The 12,227-nt window shown below is 35.7% G+C and overlaps 1 protein-coding gene across 1 annotated transcript; it reads left to right on the plus strand.

Moving 5' to 3' along the window:
• The first annotated feature begins 4,149 nt into the window (after window positions 1–4,149).
• On the plus strand, window positions 4,150–11,969 carry LOC124352872 (dual 3',5'-cyclic-AMP and -GMP phosphodiesterase 11A-like). The gene is made up of 5 exons (XM_046802587.1): window positions 4,150–4,261; window positions 5,204–5,294; window positions 6,249–6,349; window positions 6,545–6,846; window positions 10,006–11,969. The coding sequence occupies exons 2-4, from the start codon at window positions 5,247–5,249 to the stop codon at window positions 6,777–6,779; spliced, it is 384 nt and encodes a 127-aa protein (XP_046658543.1). The 5' UTR covers window positions 4,150–4,261; window positions 5,204–5,246; the 3' UTR covers window positions 6,780–6,846; window positions 10,006–11,969.
• The last annotated feature ends 258 nt before the right edge of the window (window positions 11,970–12,227 follow it).

The raw sequence follows: 12,227 nt of genomic DNA on the forward strand, positions 1-12,227 counted from the left end.
GATTTATTCTTCACTAAACAAAACTTCTTCATTTACTTGCTTTGATACGTTAGAAAACTTCCTTTGGTAAATAAGTACATGCATATTTGAATGTAAAATGAGTAACAGAATAATACGCAAATTCATCTCATAAGAGCTGTATTCAATCCATATAAAAATTTATGAAATGTTACACGTTTTACCTTTGACTATTCAAGGAAAGAACAAAGAATTTTTACTGCTTTATTTATTGTAACCCAAATCATGTTGTCACTATTTCTTTCCTGTCAAACAATTTTTCTATGCAGGTGTTCGTATTTTCCTTATAGTTTTAAATGGTATTTATTGAGTTGCAGATGTTCCTTAGAGGTTGAATGCTCTTCATTCTGTTAATATAGTTATAGTAAAACGTCGCCTTGTTCTTATGTAATTTGAGTCAGGCCTATTACGCAGATACTTTGTCCAAAAAATGAAGTAACTAAGAATAAAGTTCTTATACATCCTAAATAACTAAACTTCACAGTCAATCTATAATAGACATTTAATAAATTATGAAATATGATTCTTTCTAGGAAGGTTCAAGTTTCATTTTTGCAAAGCAATGGAAAACCTCTCTGATTGAGATATTTTAATGTATATACTACTAAACCTTTCCTTACGTATTTACATGGATATGTTTCGCTGTAAATACAAACTAGTATAGATTCGAATACTTTTTTAATTCTGTGAGTAACATGCGGTGACATACGGAAGCGGTTCTAGGTCCCCATTTCAGTAATTTTTCCTTTGCTCAGACGTAAATAGTCGCTTGATCAACCGCTTCCATCCTAGTGTGCGCCCCATCCTAGGATTGGTAACGACTATGAGACCAACCAATAAATCACAAAGTTAAGATATGTAAATTACTTTTTCCAACAAATTCGGCAGTGTTATTAACAATACTTTTCACTTTGCGACTTTGTCCCCTTACCTGAAATGTGTTCGTTGAGTACTATTGTTTTATTTTACTAGTTATGTAAGTTATTGCATCCCACCTTGACCTGAATTGTATAAATGTTTACTACTGTATTTATTTTTAAAATGGGGAAAACGTAGATACGGATAAATAAATTGGTTGACACGTAAGTCACGGAATGGCCATGTCAAATGAGGATACTAATACGTCCTATACTAAGAGGTATACTATACGTCCAGACTAGTCACTTGATTCACTGATTCCATTGAAGGTTTTCACCTCCTTTATGTAGTTATGTTATATTGAAATTAGACGATACAATATGTAAAAATCACCATGTTACGCTTCGTTAATGTTTTTTTTTCCAAACACGACTAATTATACGATAGTTCTTATATACCGTTTTTATAGTGAGGCTCTGCTCCTTGGGTCTGCTAGGATTTAATAATAAATGTACGTTCTGGATTTAAAAGAGTAAACGTTGAACCATATTTTGACGAAAATATATAATAGGATACATAAGATATAGTCACTAGAGCGTTCACAGACGGATGAACTTTGAAGATTGTTCACTGCTAGTTGAGTGTTGGGTGTTACTGGACTGATTTAACTTATATTAAAACTGTATATTTATCCACATATGGTGATTTAATTTATATACGATTATCACAACTATCCCTAATCAGTAGCCAATGGGCTTGACGAGACTTAAGATAGCCTGAGGGCACTGCACCAATATAATGAAACCGAGTGTTTTTTCTGGAGGCTCTGGCCACACCCACATCTGTGTCAATATTTCTCTGAAGGTATTCCTAGACTTAATCCGAGGCACTTTCAGTCCAACTGAGTAAGAATACTCTCTGTTTTTGTAGCATTTTCTACGAATAGACACGTGACAGGCAGGTTTCTACACTTAAATCTTTAGTTATTATAGTTATATCATTTCCCACAACATTGAATAAGAAAGTACTTGCTCTGTCGAGGCTCGAACCCGAGTCTTTCACTTGGCGGGCGGGCATGTTACCCCTACACCACGGAGCCCTTACTTTTAACAATTCTATTATTTGTTATTTGACCGTTTCTGTACCACTCGCGCACACGCGCGCGAACACACACACACACACGCGCGCGCGCGCGCGCGCGCATCAAATAGGTCTCAAATGTATATTGTAAAGCAAAATAATAAACATATCCCATACTTATTTTGTACTAAATGTCGTGTATGTAGTTAAAAGAAATATTGGTGTGAAAATAGATGTTTCTGTACAGAGGCATCAGGATTGTGTCAAATTAAAGTATGTAGGTGTCCACTGTCTTCAGTAAGTAGGAGAGGAAAGATAAAGAGGATGTGGTTTGCGGAATATCTAAGCATTTTAGTTCCCACAGTTATGAACATTATATGAGAGATTCAATATAATACTCCCACTCAGGGTGTAACGTTACCAGCCCACCATTCCTACTGAGTTGAAACTAAGCGGCTTACATTGCCAAGCTTTTATGTCTAGAATTCGGTTTACACATTATTTCTTCCCTTTATAAATAGTTAACATGTCTACTTTCAGAAAAGTAATTTAAAGTTGTTTGTCTCCGAGAGATACAAATAAACATTATCTAAGAGGAAGTTTAGACAGTATTACTTTTGTGTAACTGAGTATACAACGCTGTTCGATTCAAGTGTAATGTTTGTTTGAGACAAGTTTGTCTTTACAGCAACTGAAGTCGCGCAGAATTCGCCTGTTTGATTGTTTTGCCACTTTTAAATTCAAAATTGTTCCAGATAAATTCTAAAAGAACTCTGAAAAATGCAAACGTGTACATTTAGTCACTGCAATAGATTAGATATCTAACTAAAATATACCTAAATCTCAGAAAGTACTAAATATTATACTATGAAACTGTACAAAACCATGTAAGATATTCGTTTAATTACGGTATTCAAGAAACTGAAACTGAAAAACTACAGGCCTGCAAGTCACTAGCCTTTAAATTTCCAATTTATATAGTATAATGAAAATAGTAATACTAGATCATTGTCTGATAACCCAATTTCAGGTTATTCTCTACTGTTAAGCATTACAAAATTATATTGTTTTGCGTGAAAACCATATCCGTGAGAAAAAACCATTTCATAGATAAAAAAGAGACTAACCGCCATTACATTTATTAAAGTCAGACTACTTTGGCTAGTTTTAATACAAATATTACTCTTCCCTTAATATCCTTTGCCCCTCTGTTTTCCATTTCCAGAGTCAATGCCTGACCTCTCGACCTCTGTTGACCTTTCCAGTAAGATGTGGTCGACGATCTAGTAACACACAATGGTTCATTTCATTATTTGAACTGCATTTGACTCTCCCTATATTAAGCGTAATTTCTGTGATTTACTGGAAGTCTTTTACATCAAGTTTATTCTCTTGTGTCATAAATATTTGAGAAACTACTTATAATCTAAGTTTTCCGGTAAACACAATTAAATCTTGAGATATTTTAGCGGCACTGCGAAGAGCCACCTACAACCATCAAATATTTAATCAGTTTTAAACAAATTCATTCACATTTTAGGTCCGTTCTAAGTTTTCAAAACTCCAGCCGTTCAATGTTTCAAAATATAATTACTTAAATATTAGGTAGTAACACCACTAAAGCAGTAAAAGAACAATCAACTCTGTAGTAAAAGTGAACTGATGTTTTGGAAAGTTATACAGTAATATGAATACACAAGATCCTTAATTACTCATTTCCTGATAGCAACGAGACCTGTCGTGGCGATATAATTGGTATGCTTTAGGCAAGTTTGCAACCAATTCAGCTAATAATAATAATATTGAGGACTTATATATAAATTTGTAAACTTGTATTGTGACTTATTTCATGAAGTAGATGATTTATTTAAATAATCTTATCAGTTAGGCTTTTACGTTCAAGCAATACTCGTACGTTAGGCGCGAAAATATGTATCTATGGTTTGCATATTTAAACCATCTAGTTTGCTTTTAAATATTTTAATATATTGTACACTTTCAAGATTGTGAGCTTCCAAATTTATACAACTATAAATTAATATAAACGTCTCAGTTATAAACGTCTGTTATCCACCCCCCCCCCCCCCCACCCCCCCCCCCCCCCACCCCCCCCCCCCCCCACCCCCCCCCCCCCCCACCCCCCCCCCCCCCCACCCCCCCCCCCCCCCAAATTGACTATAACTTGTATTTGCAGGGCTGTGAGATGAAGGGCACTTTCAGTGACCTGGAGGTTCTCGGGATGTTTGTGGGATGTCTGTGTCACGACTTGGATCATCGGGGGTACCAACAACGCCTTCCAGGAAAAGTGAGTGGAATATAAAATTACGTTTGCAATAGCTAAGTAATTTTTATTAATAAAACATCTTACTATGCCGTATGTTCCAAAAAATGTTTGTAACATATCGATGACATCTAGCGATGAGATTCAGTGAATCATGTTTTGAAATTAATCCCAAAAAATTGTTTACAATATAATTTGGTCTGTGTCACATTTCCATCCTTGATAGTTCATATTTGTTATAAATCATTTTTATAAGTATTTCGTGCGCGCGCCTTCTAAGTTATCATTGTCAGTGTTGGAAACTAACCGTCTATTGCATGATTTCCAAAGTGGGTTTTAGACTAGATTTTGTATATCACGTAGAAGCTCTTAATATAGGAGGAAATTAATTTCATACATTAATCTCCCCACTGCTGTTATTATAATAATGAAAATAAAATTGCATGATATAAGTGCTGATCAAATATATTCCGTACTTCAGACTTCAAAATTAGAAAAGTCAATTTTTAGAAAGTGAAATCAATAATTATTTTAGTATTTGTATCATTTCCAAGAAATGCATACTGGAATAATAAATAATCGTCAGTGCTGTTTGTCATCATTTAACCAAATAATAAAGTAAACAACTAAAAACTCACATCTGTATTACTGTATTTCCAATGCCTTTGAGTGTTAATGCTCAGGTCAAGATGGAGATTTTAAGTCCAGCGTGTAAACTTTGTAAAAATGTTTGAAGCTGACTCTGATCAACAATGATAGGGACATCCCGATCTCATGTTGTGTGTTTGCGTGTCTCAGTGCTTAGGGTGATTGATGCAGCTACACTGGGGGGGGGAGCAACAAATAAGTGGGAAGCGAAGGAACTTTGAAGCTAAAAAATAAATATACTATTTTAAATTCAAAGTTTTAATTTCAAGTTTTTCTTTAAAATAAAAATGCCTCAGTGGAATGTCTGTTTTTTTTAGGGGCCGGCTCTCCTCTAGTTCTGCTCTATGGAACCACCAACACCATGGAACACCATCACTTCAACCATGCCGTAATGATACTTAGTAGTGAGGTAATTGCGTATTTATGAAACTACTCTTGTTTAATTTTTCAACCAAAGGTCTTCTTAGACGTTTTAATGGATTGGGCCAAAAACATTAGGAGCATTTGTTCCAATAATATGCAATAGTCTTCTGTGAATACATAATTATAACCATAACGTATTCAATTTTCACTAGAACCTAAAACCAAGTGTGTATACATCGACTGTTGCGTACATGGTTTTATTTACAGATCTACTACTCAAAGTGTTCCACAAAAATACCCTTTTGAAATTAATAGTACAATACATGGATTCAAGAACTTTACTAATATCAATACATTTTGTTAACTATTATCGATAGCAATAGTAAGGTTTTATTACTATGTTACTAATATCAATACATTTTGTTAACTATTATCGATAGCAATAGTAAGGTTTTATTACTATGTTACTAATATCAATACATTTTGTTAACTATTATCGATAGCAATAGTAAGGTTTTATTAACTATGTTACGTTAAACCAGAGTGTTACTACTACCTTTGGTTAAGCATCTTTATAGTGCAATATAAAACACAATAATGAATTGTCTAGTAGTTATAACAGTAATATTTATAATCATGCACGCCGTAAAATACATAAAATTGTTTACATTATTCACAGCTAATTTATAAATCATAGCCACCTACACTCACTGATACGTTTACATTATGCTTGTCTATTCCAACTAAGAGAAAATATATAAGAAACGAACTTTTACTTCATGTTCTTCATCAAGTATGTGAACTAATCCATACTGACTTTCGATTTTTTCTAAAAAAGTCATAACATTTTTATAGATGTCCTTTCAATTACCAATAACAATAAATTTACTTGTTTTGCAAGAAAAGTTGGTTATATTTTTATTTATAATTAGTACCTAGAAACGATTGCAAATAGTTGAAAAAATTTGATATAATAATTATATATTGTTTTGTGCTATAGAGTCTCAACATCTTCTCATCACTGTCAGCGGAAAGTTTCTCAGCCGTTATGAAAGTGCTGAAGCACAGCATCTTAGCCACGGATCTGTCCACTTACTTCGAGTAAGTCCTTCTTATCTTCATCTTCACTTTAAAATTCAGCATATCTAACTACCTTGATTTGATTGATTATTTTGTTTAGAAATCACGGAAGCTCAGTATGAAGTTTTCTTATTTTAAACTAAGTTGGATGATTTAAACTCAATAATGAAAGTAATCTAATTTATAACGAGATTTATAATCTTGGAACTTTGGCAGACTGAGGCCTAAGTTCTTCTCGTTGGTGGAGGGGCGTCAGTACAGCTGGGAGCAGGAGGATCATCGCGAACTGCTTCGCTCCATGCTGATGACGGCCTCAGACATCGCTGCGAGCTCTAAACCATGGCCCGTGCAGGAGCGAGTGGCTTCGCCTCGTCACAGCAGAGTTCATGGTGCAGGGCGACAAGGAGCGGACAGAGCTCAACATCCAACCTCAGGCGCTCATGGACCGTGAGAGGCAGCACGAGCTCCCCCAACTCCAGATCAACTGGATATCTGACATCTGTCTACCTCTTTATCAGGTATGTAAGGGGCAGTGTAGGAGCTCCCCCAACTCCAGATCAACTGGATATCCGACATCTGTCTACCACTTTATCAGGTATGTAATGGGCAATGTAGGAGCTCCCCCAACTCCAGATCAACTGGATATCCGACATCTGTCTACCTCTTTATCAGGTATGTAATGGACAGTGTAGGAGCTCCCCCAGCTCAGGATCAACTGGATATCCGACATCTGTCTACCTCTTTATCAGGTATGTAATGGGCAGTGTAGGAGCTCCCCCAACTCCAGATCAAACTGGATATCCGACAACTGTCTACCTCTTTATCAGGTATATAATGGGCAGTGTAGGAGCTCCCCCAGCTCAGGATTAACTGGATATCCGACATCTGTCTACCTCTTTATCAGGTATGTAATGGGCAGTGTAGGAGCTCCCTCAACTCCAGATCAACTGGATATCCGACATCTGTCTACCTCTTTATCAGGTATGTAATGGGCAGTGTAGGAGCTCCCCCAACTCCAGATCAACTGAATATCCGACATCTGTCTACCTCTTTATCAGGTATGTAATGGACAGTGTAGGAGCTCCCCCAGCTCAGGATTAACTGGATATCCGACATCTGTCTACCTCTTTATCAGGTATGTAATGGGCAGTGTAGGAGCTCCCCCAACTCCAGATCAACTGGATATCCGACATCTGTCTACCTCTTTATCAGGTATGTAATGGGCAGTGTAGGAGCTCCCCCAACTCCAGATCAACTGGATATCCGACATCTGTCTACCTCTTTATCAGGTATGTAATGGGCAGTGTAGGAGCTCCCCCAACTCCAGATCAACTGGATATCCGACATCTGTCTACCTCTTTATCAGGTATGTAATGGACAGTGTAGGAGCTCCCCCAACTCCAGATCAACTGGATATCCGACATCTGTCTACCTCTTTATCAGGTATGTAATGGACAGTGTAGGAGCTCTCCCAACTCCAGATCAACTGGATATCCGTCATTGGCCTACCTCTCTATTAGGTAGGTAATGGACAGTGTAGGAGCTCCCCCAACTCCGGATCAACTGGATAACCGACATTTGTCTACATCTCTATTAGGTAGGTAATGGTCAGTATAGGAGCTCCCCCAACTCCAGATTCAACTGGATATCCGACATTTGCCTACCTCTCTATCAGGTAGGTAATGGACAGTGTAGGAGCTCTCCCAACTCCAGATCAACTGGATATCCGACATTTGTCTACCTCTCTATCAGGTAGGTAATGGACAATGTAGGAGCTCTCCCAACTCCAGATCAACTGGATATCCGACATTTGCCTACCTCTCTATCAGGTAGGTAATGGACAGTGTAGGAGCTCTCCCAAATCCAGATCAACTGGATATCCGACATTTGCCTATCTCTCTATTAGGTAGGTAATGGTCAGTATAGGAGCTCCCCCAACTCCAGATCAACTGGATATCCGACATTTGCCTATCTCTCTATCAGGTAGGTAATGGTCAGTATAGGAGCTCCCCCAACTCCAGATCAACTGGATATCCGACATTTGCCTATCTCTCTATCAGGTAGGTAATGGACAGTGTAGGAGCTCCCCCAACTCCAGATCAACTGGATATCTGACATTTGCCTACCCCTCTATCAGGCAGTTAATGGACAGTGTAGGAGCTCTCCCAAATCCAGATCAACTGGATATCCGACATTTGGTCTATCTCTCTATTAGGTAGGTGGTAATGGTCAGTATAGGAGCTCCCCCAACTCCAGATCAACTGGATATCCGACATTTGCCTATCTCTCTATCAGGTAGGTAATGGTCAGTATAGGAGCTCCCCCAACTCCAGATCAACTGGATATCCGACATTTGCCTATCTCTCTATCAGGTAGGTAATGGACAGTGTAGGAGCTCCCCCAACTCCAGATCAACTGGATATCTGACATTTGCCTACCTCTCTATCAGGTAGGTAATGGACAGTGTATGAGCTCTCACAACTTCAAATCAACTGGACATCCAACATTTGCCTGTCTCTCTATCAGGTAGTTAATAGACAATGTATGTAGGTGCTCACATGAGGATTTTATACATTCCATTCTAGAAAATGTTCTTTATTCCTTCAATCATCACGAAGATATTAGGATGGTTTTACCAGGGATTTCTCCCAACTATGAGACATTAGCCAACCCACATGCCTTTGTTATCTTTTCTGAAGAAATAGTGAGTTATTGATGCCCATAATCCTAGAGAAATTTTGTCTACTATTAACTCCTCTCTACGATGTAGTTAGAAACGTCGTCTACAGTTAGGAGTGCTTGTTCACACATTTGGCCCACCCACAATCCATCCTCCACCTAAGCAGCTTGCAGCATACTTAAATCAAATACCCACTACAAGTTTTCTGTTCACATGTCTCGTTTCTTTACTCTATTGAATTTTTCTCCACTGGCCCTCTCGTATATACTGAAGGCCAAAATGAAAAAACCTCATTATGAGTCCTTGTGTTATAGTCTACTTTTTGTGATATTACAATGCAAACTTCCTTCCCTGATAAATTAACTTTTGGTAAAGGCTTCTGTTTTGATGGGCAATAATTAAAAAAAGAGAATAATAGTTGCCATTTTCTATGATTGAAATGGGACATATTCGATAGTTAAATACTTCCATGCGAAAGTAAAAGAATCATTCATGAACTACAAATTTCAGAAAGACATTCCGAGTTAATTTGAGAACTAAAATAACAAAGTTTCTCATATTCAACAACAAAGCCATACCTTAAGTAATCTCGATTTGAAACTGTCATTAGAAGCAAACAATATCAAGGGTCCGTAATTCTGTTATTCTTTGTATAATTGGGTTGAAAACTAGCTAAAAAGCCATACTACTGTTATTTTCTAAGCTACATATAGAACAACGCTAAAATAGAACAAACTTTGAGCAAAATTAGAAGTCAAAATGAATTATCTTGGTACTATCTTGTATGTTTGTAGTTTAGTTCTTGTGCGACTACGTAATAACTACGTAAATGCAAGTACTATTTAATGACGTAATATTTTTGAATTGTGATTAGTTCAACAAAATGTTTCTTCCGTGACTTCAAAAATAGATACAGCAAAAAAATTGTTGTAAAAATAAGAATGTGAAATGTGCTGTTACTTAGAACCACTCGTTGGGTCTGTCTTGCATGTTTCAGTCGCTGGGCCAAATGAACCCTAAATTAAGCGGGATGATGGAAGGAGCCCAGGACAACATGAAACACTGGGCCGAGATGAATGGCGCCGACCAGACAGCGTGATCCCCGGCCACTTTTACCCGTCAAGCAATATAACATGCGGCATACTTCATCTGTGTACATAGCTCTATTCCTATCCAAAACTGCAATAAACTCTATCCCCTCATAACTAAACTGGAAAAGCTGGAAATTGAACAATTTTGATTCTAGTAGATCAAAAAGTGTTCAATTTTATAATGCCTAATAATTAAGTTTTTAACTATTTTTTCTGTAAATATGTAATATATTTCAGTAAATTGTATGTAAGATCAATGTACAATATTAATAAATTTGTTTAACACAAATTTTAAAATAGAACAAACCTTGTATGTATCATTGTGAAAATCAAGTCTTTTGGAGATTATTTTAAGTACTAGTTTTGCCCACAATAGGTTCAATCGACGCCAAAGCCATTTTAAATTTAGTAAATTCTTAAATGTTTTATATTTTCCACTATTTTTTACTGAGCAAATATTTAATTAATTTAGTCTAATTTGTAGTTATTATGCCTAAATAAGTATTAGGTTCAATGACTGTAGGTTAAGGCATTTTTCAAAGGATTTTCACTGAGATGGTGACTTTAATTTACACCTTCAACTGTCATTATACTTACATGTAGAAGTGATGTAAAACTTGTATATGAAAAATGTAGTCTATTTGATATATAACAAGTAACATAATGCAAAATATAACATTGATATAGTTAACATTGTTTTTATAATATTTTTTTATCTGATTACTTTAAAATGTAATTTTTTTAAAATAAATTGTTTCAATACAAATATTTTAAACAGCGTACTTTACTAGGAGAAGTAAATTATGTAAAGAATTTGATGTACTTTGACTATTCTAACATTGTATTGAAATTAATTTTACTGAAATTTTAAGCGTGTTATTAATTTCCAAAGGGGTACAGGATCTTATACTAAATTATAATATAAATAAATATACATTCCTATTTTAGATTTTATAACCTCTAACTGAATCATCATACAATGATGAACCTTTTTACGCTTGTAGTATTTAAAAAATCGCGTTCACAAAAAAAATTGTTTGGAGCCGATTTTTTATTGATCCGAGAAACCCAGCAGGAGTTTATTACAGTCTTCATAGTTTCCAAAATCACATTTACAAACATACATTAAAAGTTACAAATAAAGTTGTAAGGTTTAATAAATACCTACAGATTTATTGCTATATTCATTAAAAAGTATATTTAAAATATTATATTTATATGTTGGTCGTTTTAACACATAAATTTTATCTTTACAATTATCACTACAGTTATAACATAAATTTTATCTTTACAGTTTATGTTATAACATGCAAATTATTATTATTACGTTAAATCTATGCAGTGTACACAGACAGTTGCGTACAGTTCTGCTATGCGTATATAAAATCATGTGTTTGTATATATGGCTATAATTTGAATAAGTCAAATATAAAATGGGTTTACCTTAACAAATTCACACGCATCTCTTTAAATTACTAGCTAGAGTGGAACTAAACAATTATACCCAAAGTAATTCGTTAGTTCAACTTAAAGGACGTAATAGAATAGATATTTCTCGACCAACAGTTATCTATATGCACCAAATTTCTAGTAAAAAATGTCCTCTCGTTGCATTGGTTCTACATTTTACGAACTTCACTATCATTACACTATAAAAAATGTTAATGGAATGAATATAATATTTAGAAGTTTTCAAATCCGTTCTGAAATAATACAGGTCCTCTATATTGATAGCCTCTATTTTGTATAATGTTTTAATGTAATAAATGATATTTTGTAGTAGGAACAAGTAAGACTGATTTAAGGCGAACAGCTGCAGAGTGTTTGATTCAGTGGATATTGAAGACAAAAATAAAGATATTTATACTGACTCTCACTGCATCTTTACTGTTTATTTCCTAAAACATGTCAACTTCGACAGCAGCACACCTATCACCTGCAAAAACGTAAGCTAAGTGGAGGTATATGCATGAGGGTGTTTGTTCTGATTTTTTTTTTTTTTTTTTTTTGTTTTTTTACGATAGGAAAATGCATTATGCACCGTCAGGGACAGATGTTCGCCCTGGTGTGTGGGACTCTCACCCACTAAAAACCTACCGGTCCAGGCATTGGAAACCCTCTCGGGAAC

Source organism: Homalodisca vitripennis, chromosome 1 (assembly GCF_021130785.1).
Source record: "Homalodisca vitripennis isolate AUS2020 chromosome 1, UT_GWSS_2.1, whole genome shotgun sequence".
In the NCBI taxonomy this organism is placed as follows: domain Eukaryota; kingdom Metazoa; phylum Arthropoda; class Insecta; order Hemiptera; family Cicadellidae; genus Homalodisca; species Homalodisca vitripennis.